The 16,060-nt window shown below is 37.8% G+C and overlaps 1 protein-coding gene and 1 pseudogene across 1 annotated transcript; one reads left to right on the top strand and one right to left on the bottom strand.

Annotated features, from left to right (window-relative positions):
* Window positions 1–2,281: 2,281 nt before the first annotated feature.
* On the bottom strand, window positions 2,282–3,542 carry LOC113337538 (protein MAINTENANCE OF MERISTEMS-like). The gene is made up of 2 exons (XM_026583201.1): window positions 3,129–3,542; window positions 2,282–2,965 (listed from the first exon to the last, which is right to left on the bottom strand). Exons 1-2 carry the CDS (start codon window positions 3,540–3,542, stop codon window positions 2,282–2,284), a joined length of 1,098 nt encoding a protein of 365 aa, XP_026438986.1.
* Window positions 3,543–9,234: 5,692 nt separating this feature from the next.
* On the top strand, window positions 9,235–14,039 carry LOC113337572 (annotated as a pseudogene).
* The last annotated feature ends 2,021 nt before the right edge of the window (window positions 14,040–16,060 follow it).

Below are 16,060 nucleotides of genomic sequence, written 5' to 3'. Positions count from 1 at the left end.
GATTAAACCTTTCATCTGTCTTATGAGCTCGATTTCGATCAAAAATTTGGTTTTTAAAATGCACAAGGCCGGCAAGGTAAGGGTTTGAATAATTGCCGACCGGTCTTCGGCCGACAAGGTCCACGTTGAATAAGTTGCCGACCAGTTTTCGGCCGGCAGTGCCAATTTGAATAAGCTGTCGACCAGTATTCGGCCGGCATGGTCCTCGGATGAAGAACACGCCGACTATCTTGGGAAACAATCTTACGGTCGACATGTAAATATTTCCTACCATGCCGGCTATCGTAAAGTAGGCATGCACATAATTTATAACACTGCCAGCTGACCTTTTAACCGGCATGATAAGGATTTATAACCTTGCCGACCTGTACTTATACCAAACAGAAAACAAAATATGGGTAGATGTAATTCACTTTATTCATGCAATTTTGGTTACTGCATTGATTGAAACATAAAAACGAATGCACTTAACATGTGCATCAAGCCTTTGAACCCCTAGGCGAACCTAGTGGACGAGCTATAGTCTCGTGAGGGCTTACATAGAGGTATACCCACAAAACCTACACTAAAACTTCTAAAACCATCAATCTTCCTCCGACGAAGATGATACCGCATCCAAGTAGTCCGGGTTATCCTCCGGGATTCTTTCGACCAAGAAGTGATAGCTTGCATCGAACGCGAATGCTTCCCCCTTTACCTCCAAGTAGCGCGCTTTCACGACTTCGTGCTACAAAAACAAACTTACATTTGTTAGTGGTGTTTCGTTGGAAGATAAAACAACATGGATCACGTAAAACAAACCACAAAAATACTCACAAATTGTGCAATGGACAAGGTGAAGGGGCGAGTGTTAAAAATCCGAGGTTGGAGAGCTAAAAATTCAAGTATCGCATTTTTAATGACTAGGTGCCTCTCATGCACTTGTTGAACACTTCTTTCATTTGGATTCCCAAAGTATTGGATACATTTGTTGTGTCCCCTAGCCCAAAAGGTTGTGGAATCCACCCTTTCGGAGGATTGCCGTCTAAGTTGTTTTTCCGCATACCATGCTTTTGTGATTGCCAAATATTCATTTGAATCAAATGAAGTCATTGTTGTTTAGCTATTGGGTGAGTTAGATGGATTGTATGATGATATGAGCTTTGGATAGTATATGAAACTATTTGTAGGTTGTTTTGTAGAGAGAAGTAGTGTATTTATAGTATGGTGGCCAAATTTGGCCGTTATAGTGCCCAAGTACAAGTAATTGTACTTGCAAAAAAATTGAATTTTGAATCCACCGGCGAGGTTTGTTTTCTCTAACATGCCGACCTAATAAACAGCCGGATAGGTATGAATTTTGTTACCATGCCGACCTGATAAGATTTTAGGCATCAAGACAAAGGTTTTTCTGCCACACATAGCCGGCAGGCTCGATAACATACTACCCTGCCGGCTAATAAACAGCCGGCAATGTAAGAATTTTGTTACCATGCCGACCTTATATGATTTTAAGCATCAAGAGAAGGTTTTTTTGCCACAAATAGCCGGCATGGTCGGTAACATATTACCTTGCCGGCGAGTAAACAGCCGGCTAGGTTGGAATCGTATTACCTTGCCGACCTTGGTAACTATACAATTTTCGTTGTCAGGGCCGACAGTCTGAAAATTCACAACCTTGCCGGCCCTGGGACAGTCGGCAATGTAACTTAAAAGAAGCATGTCGGCATATGTATTTAAACTTTACATAACTAAACAAACCATTCATTCAACAACTAGAAATCCAACACTTTTTGTCCAAAATACAAAAACATGTCCCATAAACTTTAAAAAAAAATTTGTCCACACCATTAACTTAAACATTTGTCCACCACAACATAAAGAAATAAACCAGGAAAGCATTCATTCACCACGACCACGACCACGAACACGGCTCCGTTTTGGAACACTACCTTCACCACCACGACCACTGCTGCTACCTTCACCACCACGACCATTGTTGCTACCTTCACCACCACGAGCACTACGAGTCCTCTTTTTATCACCTTCATCTTGGCTTGTGCTTCCCTCCTATATTTTTCTTCCGCCTTTACTTGAGCCTCAATTTGCTTGAACAATATATGGGCATCCTCATTGTCAAAATTGCAAGCATAGTCAATGTGCTTGGTTTGCTCTTCAATCGACAAAGGCTCTCCTCTGTCTTTCGCGCAACACAACACCCTCACAAAGGTCTTCAACTGGTCCTTCTATTTTAAATTAAACAACAAACAATTAATCGAATAATTCGGTAATGCAATCAATCTTAAAATAGTAAGAGCAACTCTAAAATACTTACAAAGAATTTAAGCATTGTTGCTGGGTCTTTCGATTCCATCTTCTTATTACGAGCCAGTTCTTCAACAGTCATTTCCCTAATCACAGTAGGACGAGCCCAACCCAAGTACCATGCCATGTATTTCTCAGTGGCTTCATGACCGGTGGTCACCTCGTCCAAAAGACTCACATCGCTTTTACGGACACGTCTGTTGTCCCAGTGTTTTTGAACTGGCGCTGGATCGTAAGAGACGTTAATAGTTTTTTGGGACGTGGTGCATTCAGCCATTTTCTCAGTAAAGAACGACTTTTCTTCATCGAAATGAGGTTCTTCCTGGATGTAACCCAATTGTCGCATTACCCGATGTGGATCGTACATTGAATATCCATCAAACGTAGTCATCAAGGGTCCATAGTATAATGCAACAACTTCATCCCTCCTTTGGATTAAACCTTGATTTCTAGCATCTCGATACGAATCAAATATCACCTCATCCGCAGTCAATTTGTCGATGGCGTTTCGGAGTTTGATAAGTTGTTGCTGCATTTCCTTATCCTTAGTACCCTTAAAACTGTACCTTTGCGCTCTTGGCTTATTAACCGCAACACTCTCATCCACTTTGACGTAGGAGTTGGTTTTGAACAAAGAAGGGAGGTGCTCGTATATCCAAACCTATGCAAAAAATTTTTTTAGTAAGAATCTTATCTTACGAGAATTTTGCAAATATAAATGATTTAGACAATAAAATTACCTGTAAGAGACATGTGTTTCCGTTAACTTGCTTAGTGAGTACCCTAGAACATTTTTTCAACTCATTTTTCAAGAAGGCGACCACCGCAGTACCCCAAGAATACTCACCCATCTTATATAAGGGATTCAATAGTTGCAAGTAACTGGCCTCGACCAAGCTTCCGGAACTGTCGGGGAAGATACATTTGCCCAGGACGTATAGCAAATAAGCTAACGCGGTAGCATTGATTTGCACCGGGTTCACCCTTCCTTCGTTATCAAAGATTTTCTTTATCTCCCACAATTTGTCCCTCAACTTCTTCAGATTAAAATTCTTGCTTAGACGACCATCCTTCATCTCAAGAACAGACTCCGTCTCAACCTGATTCCAACCGAACAATTTCTGGCTCAATTTGTAAATATCCTTGAAAAGAAACTTATTATCGAATTCCTCAGTGACTGCTTTTCCATCAGCTTGGAGGCCTAGAATTTGTTGAGCATCATCGGGAATTATCGCCATCTCACCGAATTGGAATAACATTGTATCAGTCTCTCCGTAGAACCTCTCACAGAATGCAGATATGGTAACTTTATCATGATCAATATTCGAACTCTCCACCGCAGGCCACAACCCGGAGTTCTTGACAATCACTTTCACCTCCTCACATTCCTTGTCAAGATCCCAAGTATTAGTCACTGAACACGAAGCTTGGCGCCTCATGAGACAGACGGCATGCCTGTGATCCTAAATACAAAAAAAAACAAAATGAAAATAAATTCAAACATTTGACGCAAATTTAAGATAGTTACACACTTGAATAAAGAGCAAAGACGGATTGGATTACTTATGATAGTATTATGGATCGTACATGCCCAAGAGTCTTTGTATCCAAAAAAAACTTCTCCACCATCTCTTGGGATCCCCCTTGGAGGCTCACCTGGTTTCAGTGCAACCATCAAGTGACGAGGAGGCATGTGAGAATCAACTGGTTTAGTGATCACCGTCTTCCTCGTTCCGGTTTCGGTTGAAGCTGAAGCTTCGGGTGGCTTGAACAATAGCTAGAGTTTGTTCTCCATCTCCATCTCCTTGTTCTTCTTCTTCTTGTTTCTCTGCCTCTTCAACAATTTCATCCTCCATATCCTTATCTTTATCTCCATTACCATCATCATCATTACCTCCTCCAACATTAGGCATTTCTTCATCACCATCATCATCATCATTTTACCTCCTCCATCAGCCGGAGTGCTTTCATCAACATCATCATCATCACCTCTTATACAAGATGGAATTGATTGGTCTTCATCTGGAGTCTCGTCTGAATCACTGGGTTCCGACGGTGGTTCAGAATCATTCGGTACACGGATCTTGAGCGTTCCCGGCACAACGTATTCCCCTCTATGTGTTGAAGTCAAGAGTTTTTCACCAACACGAGGAGGTCTTGAAGGAGGACTAAGAGCTTTTAAACCTTTCTTCTTTTCTTTTTCCAACCTAAACAAGAACAATTAAGAAAAAAAATTACAGATCGGCAGGGTCGACAGGTTTAACCAATCCGGCGTAACAATGGCTGGAAGGGTCGACTAAAACATACGTGCCGGCTAAAGTATAGCCGACAGAGTATCATCAAAATAGCCTGCCGGTTGATGACAAATATGAACACAGTAGAACATGAATTTTTCATATTACAGGTCGGCAAGGTCCATTACCCATACACTGCCGTCCAACTAACAATCGACATGGTCTTATATAAATACCTTTCCAGTTTTATAAATTCTAGGCATCAGGAACCAAATATTCAAAACAAGGGCCGACAGGGTAAAACTGATAACATGTCGGCTTCATTAAAAACTGCCGCCGGCAAGGTCTACATTTGAATAACCTGCCGACCCTGCTAGTAGCAGTTACAGATACTAAACAGCCGGCAAGTTCTTCAACCTAAGATCTTGCCGACCAAACCCTAACTACGAAAAGCCGGCAAGGTCGATAACATAGTACCTTGCCGGCGTCGCAACTTCAATTCACATTTTCGATTTGTCTGCCCTAATTTAATATGCAAACATCAAATCGAAGTACTAGAGTGAGTTTAAGTAGGCCCTTACTTTCTTAATCGCACCATTTCTTCGTTTTGAGCGGGTTCAATTTCTCCTTCTTCAATCGTTTTTTTCTTCACTTTCTTAGCAACCAAACTTGCAATTCCAGGGTCATACTCATTGGGTTTTTGATTAGCATCTTTCATACGAGTAGCTTTATGTCTTGGCGGATCCATTTTTGCAGATTAATCGTAGTTTTCGAATCGACGATTTCGATGAGTTAATCATCGAGTTTTTTTGATGGTTGTGGTGGTGGGGGTCGGTATGGTGGGGAGGAGATGAAGAAGAGAAGAAGAAGATGAAATGAAGAGAATAAAAACTGATTTAGGGTAATTAAGATTATTAATCGGTAAGGGTAGTTTTGTAACTTACATATTAAGACTCCCCCTAAAACCGTCAAAAAGAGTCCCTTTAAAATTGGGTATACCCCAATTAGTTTGAGTATACCCCAATCTCGCCAGGTATAATAAAACCACAAAACTTATATACTAGTACTTAAGCTAAGCAATTAATATCCAAACAATGATTCTAAACGTACCACGCAGAAAAACAAGGTAAGACCGCCCTCTCACATAAAGACGGGTCCCATGCCCCTGGGGAACTACAGGGGATCCCATTATTGGGACCCACCATATTAAGTTTCTGAGAGGACACGATTTTTGGCTTGTTTTTTGGGGGTACGTTTAGATTTTTTGATATCAAAATTAGTGAACAAGGTACACATACTGAAAAAGAATAACTATAATTTTACCGGATATAAATATCCAACAGATTTTTAACTCCGCATCCACATTCAATCCATTAGTGTACAAACCGGACACCTGCCCGCAAAACAATGGATGTGCCAGTTGTGGTACGCGGATTCAATCCAAATGCTCACTCACCCCTACCCAGGGTCTCATATTTGTATAGATGGTAAGAACGTACTTATTCATGATCATATATTGCATGGACTATTCTAAGAAGTTACACTATAGGTTTCAATCCTAACATCCATAATCAAAGAACTGCCCTCTAATATGATGCCCAACATTCTATCCATACCATCAACTCTGCCGTTTGATATATTGGCATTCACAAATCCGACCAACAATTTTACTATCTCTAGGATCTTTGCATCTTGTTAACATGGTTTATGATAATCAATAACCTAACCACCCAATCATATCTCTTACACCACGTCGATAGTTACGCTTACCCCCTTCCTATTGGCCGGTGAACAAAACCCTCACTCCTGATTGGCTGAAATACAAGTTAGCCCCTTACATTTCGTGGCCGTCAATTTCTAATTAAATTGATTCGATATAATGTTCCAAACTGATCGGTAGCGTACACTCTCTTTTCATGTTGGGGATGGACGAAACCCTTAATTCTGATTGGTTGATATATTACTTTATATTCTTACACTTCGTTTACATAATATTATTAAAATCTTGGCCATCGAATTTGCTCCATGTTTTTTCGGCGAATTTATGCGAACCATATACATTCCGCGATTTTAGGTACTTACCATTCGTGTTTAATCCAACTTGAGAAAATAAATCCTATCTTATGCCAAGTTTAGCATTTTCGGGAAAACTATTTCAATATACGCGAGTTATATATTTTCATTCCATAATCGTGTATTTTTGTGTGTTAAGAAACAAAACTAGAACTCCTATATCAACTTAGGTACTTACCATTCCAGTTAAATCTAATTCGAGAAACAAATTTATCTTTATCCCGAATATAGCGAAAACAATTAAGTATTCACCTTCAAACTATTTCCGGGAGTATTCTCGATGATTATGAGGCACGGTTGCACGGATTTGATAATCGTTATCTCTTTTTATATACGGAAAATCTAATTAAATTCCATAAAAGAGTTGGAGAATATTTTTAGGATAGTCTGATTGAGAAATTTCCTGTTTAGTCTAGTAAACCCGACCCGGGTTACTGGCTAGTCCAGCGACAAAGTATATTTACTCCCTAGTCCAAAAAAGTTTTGAAAAGAGTAAAATTACTCTACTAACCCTAACATATAACATTACGTGTATATTAATACATATGTTACTTCATATTACATATGTAGTAATAACATATGTAGTATACTAGTAGTAACTAGTATAATGGAAGCTTAAATCCGGTTTATTATGGAAACCGGTCGGTTTATTATAGAAACCGGTGGGTTTGTTGTGGAAACATACAAGGCTTATTATGGAAGTCTGGGGTCGGTTTATTATAGAAACCGGTGGGTTTGTTGTGGAAACCCACAAGGCTTATTATGGAAGCCTGGATTTGGTTTATTATGGAAACCGGTAGGTTTATTATGGAAACCCACTTGGCTTATTATGGAAACCCAATTCGGTTTATTATGGAAACCCACTTGGCTTATTATTGAAGCCCAAAAGTCCATGGATAATAAGATCCTATAAAAAGAGGTTAAGATTTCCATGGGATACTTATTATAGATAATTATCCATATTATTTAAGATAATTGCAAAATCCTAACAAGAAAGAGGATAATTATCTTAAGAGGTTATAATAATTATTATTATTCAAGATAATAATTATTTAAGATAAATAAGGATTCTGATAAGTATTAGATAGAATAACAAATTTTATCATGAATCTGGTTGTTATTTGGGATTTATACAGATGGGGAAAGTTATTCGGATAACTATGAAACCCTAAAGCTACATCTACTTTCTGCCTATATATAGAGGCTAAATCTCAACTCAAAAGGTACAGAATTCTATTCTTTTCACCACAACACACTTGCATAGAACATCCTTTGATTTTAGCATCAGAGTGTTTTTGCAGGTACCCCCTCCTCTTCTCAACATTTCTTTGGAGATTTATCGTCAACGGTAGCGATTGGATCATCTCACACGCATCTCGAAGATTGTTGGAGTGATCAATTTTTGCACCAACAGAAACTATATATATGTTATCTACCAATTTTGTATAATAACTTTCAAATATGTATGATACTTGGATCGGACGTCCAACGGATATGCGATGTTCCACCGCGTCCAACCTGTGAGAATGATCGGTTTCGAAAATTCATCTGTGTCCAGTTCGCCAAGAGACGAATTGGATGTACACTCGCAAAAATGAGGATCAGATTGGATAAAATTCACGAATTTGGATGTTTTTGCTCACCCCTAAATTTTAATCAAGCCATGAACGAGAATTTCAAGTGGGCAAAACCGCAAAAGGATATCGAGGGCACGCTCTAGGGCTTGTTTCGCTACAAGCTTGCGGTGTTTAGGCAAGTTATCGATTAGGGAAGCATCAGAGAAATTTTGGAGTTAAACAGTTTTAAGGTCTCTTATCTTGTCTTTCTTGGAATTTCATGGATCCAGAAAGGATAGAGAGGATTAAAACTAAATTAACAGACAACCACAATATTACATTGAAAGTTCGGTTAGATCATAAGTGCATGCAGTTTGCGAACCAACCGAACTTTGTACACCAAAGTTCGGTTAGTTGAGAAGAACATAACGCTGTAACTACTAGAAATTATTAGAGAGTTCGGTAACCTGCGTGTTCGGAACAAGTAATCGAATTACACTTTCAGATGAGTTCGGTTGCTTGTTCATCTCACGGGGAAACCGAACTACAGCTTCAGATGAGTTCGGTTACTTGTTCTTCATATAAAGTAACCGAACTACAGCTTCAGATGAGTTCGGTTACTTGTTCTTCATATAAAGTAACCGAACTGTTCAAAATCCAGTTCAAATCCGGATCATTTTGAAGATTAACAAATATTTTAGGAGAGGATGGAAATGAAGAATCAGATGAGGTTTCATCATTTGAATACTCAAACTTAGTGAATTGGAAAAAAAAATTATTTTCTATGTTTTTCTCCTTCATCTTCTCTAACTCTACTCTCTCAATAATTTTACTCAACTAATAATAAACCCATCTTTTAATTTAATCTCGCTAATTGTTTTTAACTAAATCATTCACTAATCATAACCTAAAATTAATTAAAAGGGTAGATTAGGTATTAAATAAATAACTAGACATGGGGTGACCTAGAATTACTTCTAATGCCTTTACCCAAAATAAAACCATGATAAAAGAAAAAAAACCATGGTCCCAAAAAAATCGTTCTAAATTTTCTCAGTGTTCAATAATGCCAATGGCGAGTTACTAAATCACCTAAATTAGGGTTTCTACAGACTCATTATTCAGAGTAATTGCTTCAATTTCATCAGAGTAAAGATGGAAATTGATCGTTTCAAAAAAAGATGGAAATTGAAGAAGTAGAAGATGTAATACAGAAAGGTATGTTCCCTCCATTTGAAGAAGTAATTGAATTTGGTTCATGTTATTTAGGGTTTTAATTTGGAGGAATGGTAATTTTGTTGTAGGAATTCCTCATCATCTATTGGGAATGTATGCCCTAATGTTGAATTCACGTCCAAGGATTTTCTTGACTCTTGCAATTCAAGTACGATAAGTTTTTTCAGTTCTCTATCTGGTTTATCAATGTTATGTGTGTGCATTTACTTGGATTATTGCTGTATTTTGGGGAAATAATTTCAGATTATAAATGAGATTTTAACAAGGAATCACTTGCCTGTTGTTGTTGGAGTATTACTTTGTAGTCTCTGAATTACTTGAATTCTACTTTGAATCGGAGGGAGTAGATTTTTGGAATTAGTTATTTATATTAATAGCGTTAACTATAAAATTCAGGCTTTGGTGAGTCTGTTCCTTCTTGATGATGCGACGGATTATATGGACGATGTCGTTGATAGTTCCTTGCGTGGTGAGTATGGGTTCTTGATGTATATACTTCACTTAATGTTTAAAAATGAACAGAGGAAGAGTGTTTGATATTGGTTATTTTTAACAGCAGATAGGCAATCAGATTGTAAGTATGAGTTGGGAAATGATGGGTCTACGAATAACTATAATCTTCTTAAAGAGCTCGATTGAGATGCTGCCAACAGGATTCATCCGAATGTTTATAGAAAAGTAAGGTTTCTCAAAGTTTATCTATTTATTTGCTCATTCTGATTAAAACTCTGCTCAACATACACTTACAGATTGCATATTCAGATGTCTTATTAGTTAAGTTAAAAACTCATTACACCAGTACAGTGGTTGTGTTTTGTTATGTAGTTCAGTGGTTGTATCTTGTAGCTTCAGTATTTTCTAAATCTGGTTTCTCTTTTCTCCAGGTAAATCAGTACCTTAGCTTGTATGAACGCTCAGGTGTCATCCCCAGCAAACTTTTCCAAGGAAAAAGTGCAGAGGTTTGTGCTCCTTGCCAATTCAAATTTCTGCAAGATCAAGTTAACCCTTGGAACTTACATCTGCTTTTCTTTCGGAAGTGGAAATCTGTAATGTACAGCGAGGAACCAGAATGCCTACATGTGCACTTACATGTGTTTGACAATCAGATACTTAGATACTCTTCTGTTTCATGTGGCAAGGCAAAACTGGGGTCGAGTTGATAAATCCAAATATGATTGCCGTTTTCAATGCGTGGATGTTTCTCCTCCAGTTTCGGAAAATATGTCGAACAAAGAGTAGGTTTATGATCGATGCTGGTTTACTAAAAGAAGTCTATGATATTTACCATGCAAATGCGATTTATACTCGAGGCATATGCCAAGCTATAGGTGTCAGGGAATTCGAGGATTATTTAGGTTATTATTTCGAACAAAAAGACTTCAGATGAGCGTGTTGGAGATCAGTATCCACTGGAAACAAATTTGGAGGATGAGGTTTTGAAAGAAAACATGAAGGAAATTTTGAATTCTGATGATAGCTAGCACAACATTTTGTTAGTTGAAGCTATTGACCAACTAAATAAAAATACCAAAAGACTTGTTCGGCGTCAGGTACAGATTGACTCTTCCTGGCTTGCTATAACTGTAATTCCAAATCCTTATCACTTGTTCTGCGTTTAATCTTATATATGACATCCTTCATCCCTTTGATAGAAAAGGAGGCATAACAGGTTGCAAACAATTTTTGGATGGGACCTGCATTATGTAGATGCAACTGAAGCTTTTTTGGTGTGTATTATATCCTAAAATATTGAAGATTTTCATTTTCCCTCTTTATGCATTAGGCTGTTTTACCTTGAACTGGAATTCAACACCTCTGCAGGTGACTTCAATGAGGCATGAGAAAAACAGGTGGTTGAACCGTCTGTCAACATTATCAAATCATTCTTGCATGAGGATTCAAGCTGTATTCCTAACTCAGAAAAGCTCGACCCAGTACAAACTAAGACGAAGGATGCGAGGGATTGGTGGACTCCATTTGTTTGCGCATTTGTTTACGAGGTTAGTAACATTTTAAGCCTCCACATATGCTAGGAATTTAATAAGTTTCAATTATCAATTTAATTACAAAAGGATTAGAGTTGCAAATTACCTGGAGACAACCAAAGGAATCATGAACACTATTTGTTTTTACTTCTGCTTTTGTTTTTGAATTCAAATTTCAAAGAGATAGATTGTCCCGACTAGGACTGGCTGAAGCCAGCCCTAGAAAAAAAATTGGGCTTACATAGATGGTAAGTTGAAGCTCAATTTTGGTCCAGCCAAGTCCAAGCCAGTCAAAGCATTTTAAGGGAAATCCTTTATGCGGAAAGGAAAAAAATATTCTTTCCTTCTCTTACTTTGAGCCGGGAGAAAGACTGGCAAATATTGAGCTTACAAATTAGGGGAATTTGAACTTTCATTCCATTATGGGAGCTTACAAATCTAAAAGGAAAATAAGTTCTCCGACCACCACAAAGGAAAATGATAGTTTGACGCAGCTAAGCTCCATAAAGATAGTTTGACGCAGCTAAGCTCCATAAAGATAGTTTGACGCAGCTAAGCAACAATTTATACTTATATTGGAGATCCTTAAGAGATGGTGATATAGTTACAGAGGATCTTTGACCTCACCCCTATTTGATGAAAGCTAGTTTTACTGAGATTATGCCATTATGGAGACTGCAGAACAATGATGATGTAATGTATATTTAGCTACAAAATCAATCAATAAATGTAGGTCATCAAAATAGAACAAAATCAAATCAACAAGTACACACACACACTCTTCATAGTTGGGATCAATTTTTAGTGCTACAAAAAAAGAGACTGGGACATTTGAAAGTTAAAGTCCAAAACCAGAATTTGAAGGTGCTGGTTGGGGAAGTAGTTTATTCAACAGATTTTTAAATGCTGATCGATTTTCACCTTGTTCCGCGCAAGTGCCATTTACCATTATTAGAGCACCTCTCAAGTCTAATATATAGCGACCAAAGAAGAAGAAAAAAGAGAAACAAATTAAAGCTACAAATTGCCTATCCAAATTCTTAGACCAAACTTAACTACACATATTACATCCCTATGCCACGTTAATTCTCAAATCCAGATCGATGGCCATGTTAAGTACCTTAACATTATGTAGCGTGCCTTCCGCAATGGTTTTCGGTACGTTCAGCAGTAGAACTACGAGGACAGCAGAGTTCCTGTCTGTCTATTTCAAGAATGTTTTTCATACTTGGTCAGAATTGAGTTTTCGACCTGGACATATATTCAGTCTTCGCGAGTTAAATCAAGGGTAACGTGTATTGCACATTTGCAACCCCAATAGCCATGACTTAGTTAACTGCTAGAACTCTGAGAATTCAGCTACCACAGTGGTTACTCTTGGTTACATATTATAGACATAACCAAGTAAAAAGAGCACCATAGTGCTTAACCTAATAATGCTTACACATCTATGTTGCCAAACTGATTGGCATATGGATTGAAGGCTGGTTTGAGGCATACATAAAACTTTTGAAGCATATGGATTGAAGGTTGATTGGCTGTATTTTCCGTATCTAGCCGAAGTTTCTGGAGATAGTAAATATCCGTCAAACTCAAAAATCATAAATTGAGGAATATCAGTGAACTTGGAAAGTTATTTGGCCAAGAATTGTGTTTCCACGACCAAAGACGTTACTGAAGCATGCTGCAGAATGTGTTGCACATCTACGTCATCCAATCAACATGGCTTTGCTAACTACTACAAATTAGAGAACTTTACTACCATAGTGGTTGTTCTTGGTTCACTTTATAGAGTCATAGATATAGCCAAGAAAAAAGAGCACCATAGTGCGTACACTGATGCATACATATTGCAAAATTTGCATTTTTTATTAGTACCCTGGACACAAAATGGTAGTACTAGTCTTTCCCCTTGGGCTCAACCAGGCTTCATCTCATGTACTCTTATCACATTAGTGCCTTTAGGGTTTACTTACTCTTTAGCAAGGAAGACCTCATAATTATAATTGAAATATTATGTATCTTGATTAAGCAGTTAATTATAATTCATTTGCTAGTAGTGTTGTATTGATCGAATTGTTTCCCTAGAGGCAGGAATACAACCAGAACTACATTAGGGAGCTGCTGTGCCAGGTCAGGCGGAAGCAAGATTCAATTGCGCGAAAATAGAAGGTAACGTTTTCTCTTTTTTTACATGTGCGCAGAAAAAAAAAGTTAAGCCACCCCTAGTCTCAAATCCTAGTTCCGCCACTGGGCGTGGGATTGATATCCTCTTTCTCAATATAGGCTTGTGGGAATCGGTTCTTCGTGGAGCACACGAGTGGGAACAACATAAACTGGGTCGCGGGAGTAAAAAGCGTTTTCTTCATCTTAAGAAGAATTCTCAGAATTCATTCAACTCCATCAGAAGGTAAATATTTAGTATAGTACCTGATTAAGAAACAATTGCAGATATAGATTTGTAAGGAATAACTTTAGTGTTGAATAAACTTTATTTGTTTATTCTCGGGATCAAATCTAATGATTTTTCTGACAAGATTTCTACTTTTCAATAGGCCAGATTTAGCAAAAATGAATACATATAAGACAAACGTTTTGAAAACAACAGATATTATTAATGTATGGTCCAAATTTGGAAATTTTTGATTCGTTGAATTATTTGTTCATTTTCTGCGGATGTTAAGAAACTAAAGACATCTTCCTTGTGAAGGCGACAACAGGTCCCTCTATGTGATCCCCTTGAAGGTCCGATAGAGACTTGGGGTTGGGCCTTGACAACGGTGTTTAAGAAGTATTAATATGTTATCTCATATCACTTTATCAATAGCTTTGGACAGTTTCATATAGTTGGTCGTCACGGCCTCACCGGTAATTTTGTATAGATACATGTTAGTTTTTCTTCTATTACTTTACTAGATTCGTTCTTATTCTTACTTTACTAGTTTCTATTATCTTTAAAATGGAATATCAACGTCTCTGTCATTTACTTTACCATGCGCCCTCAGTGGGTTTCGGTTTCACTATCTTCTACCCACTTTGTAAATCTGTCTGGACTGTAGTTAATCTGTCTATTTTTGATCGACTGTTAGAGCATCGGTTATGGGTAGTCTCATTTAGAGACCAACTCTTTCATGATGGAGTACTGGTTTATATGGAATGAAGCTACTATACAATAGTCTAATATGCCTATTGCCTACAGTGTGATTTCTGATTTGCACATCTAGCCGAGCAAATTTGGTTTTTTGCCCATCAGTCCACCACCACTGGTGAGCCGGCATTCATGCTAAGTATCCCCTCTTGACTCTCATCTCCTTTCAAACTCATCTCTCTAGAGAAATGCTTTCGGTCTCACCCCATCTCTGCCTCCAAAGTTCCATTGAAATTTCGACTGAACTTGTTCGGTCTCTTACGAACATCCACACTTTCAATACTCCCTCCGTCCCACTATTAAGTGACCTACTTGAAGTTTGCACAAATTTTAAGGCAAGCAAGGAAAAAGAGATTTTTAAGCATTTTTTACAATTATATCCTTATGGATAATAATTAATGAAATTTTGAAATGATTTATCTCTCAAACTACACCACGGATGTTCGCAAACTTTATACCATTGAAAAGCATTTTAAAACACCTACGTAACGAATATAAACATGTCTATCAAATTATGTATATTTCTTATATTTTTTATAATCAATTAAAAGGGTAATTTTAGAAATATCTCCTTGTTTAGTGATATAGGTCACTTAATGATGAGACAAAATTAAAAACCAAATAGATCGCTTAATGGTGGGACGGAGGGAGTACTATTTAATGCATTCACCGAGAATAAAGTTTGGAAACCCTATAAGTATTCCTTTTCTTCTCCGTCATTTACAGACTAAAATTCATCTTCAGACTTGGATGAAACTATCCAGAACCCGGTAGATACCCAACTTACAGAGGAGTTAGAGGGAGGAAAAACGAAATGATAAATGGGTCTGTGAAATGAGGGTAAATCAAGAATTTTGCTAGGCACTAATTCTGCACCTGAAGTTGCAGCTAGACGTTAGTGCTTACGATGTTGATGCTGCAATAGCTATCCGAGGGAATTTGGCTCACTTTGAGGATTCCTTGGTTTTTTTTTCACAAAATTGGTCAAAAAGACCAAAACAAATATTTCCTGGGTGAATCGGACTGCTAGGTTTAGATACTGTTTATATGGACATTAATCAGAAAAATACTGTTCATTTAGCCAAAATGGATATTTGACCCAGGAAAATAAAAACAAAAAAGTATCAATCACCTAAAATACCCCTTTTTAGTCTAACAACAACCAAAACTCCACCAGTTGTGCGTGCTTCTTAACTGCAACACCTAAAATACCACTTTTTAGGCTACGACCAAGCAAAGCAGACACCTCAAAATTAGCCTGAACAGGAAGTTCAGATAATCTGGAAAATAAAAAATCAGAGCAGTCTAAACAAGTGCCGACAACACCTACCTGAGTGAAACGGAAAATGTTATCAAAAAAGAAAATCACATCCTGACCCTCAGCATCTCTAAAGTGTGCATAAACATACAAACCAATAAGTCCAACACCTACGCATACTGTCGAACAATATGCGTAGGTGTTGGAGGATTAGATTTTACCGGGTTCGCACATTGACAAAGCAGTTGGAGGATTAGATTTTTCCG

The sequence above is a fragment of the Papaver somniferum genome, unplaced genomic scaffold, assembly GCF_003573695.1.
Source record: "Papaver somniferum cultivar HN1 unplaced genomic scaffold, ASM357369v1 unplaced-scaffold_160, whole genome shotgun sequence".
Classification (NCBI taxonomy): Eukaryota; Viridiplantae; Streptophyta; class Magnoliopsida; order Ranunculales; family Papaveraceae; genus Papaver; species Papaver somniferum.
The sequence above is the reverse complement of the archived record's forward strand: the minus strand, read 5'-3'. Positions and strand labels throughout refer to the sequence as shown.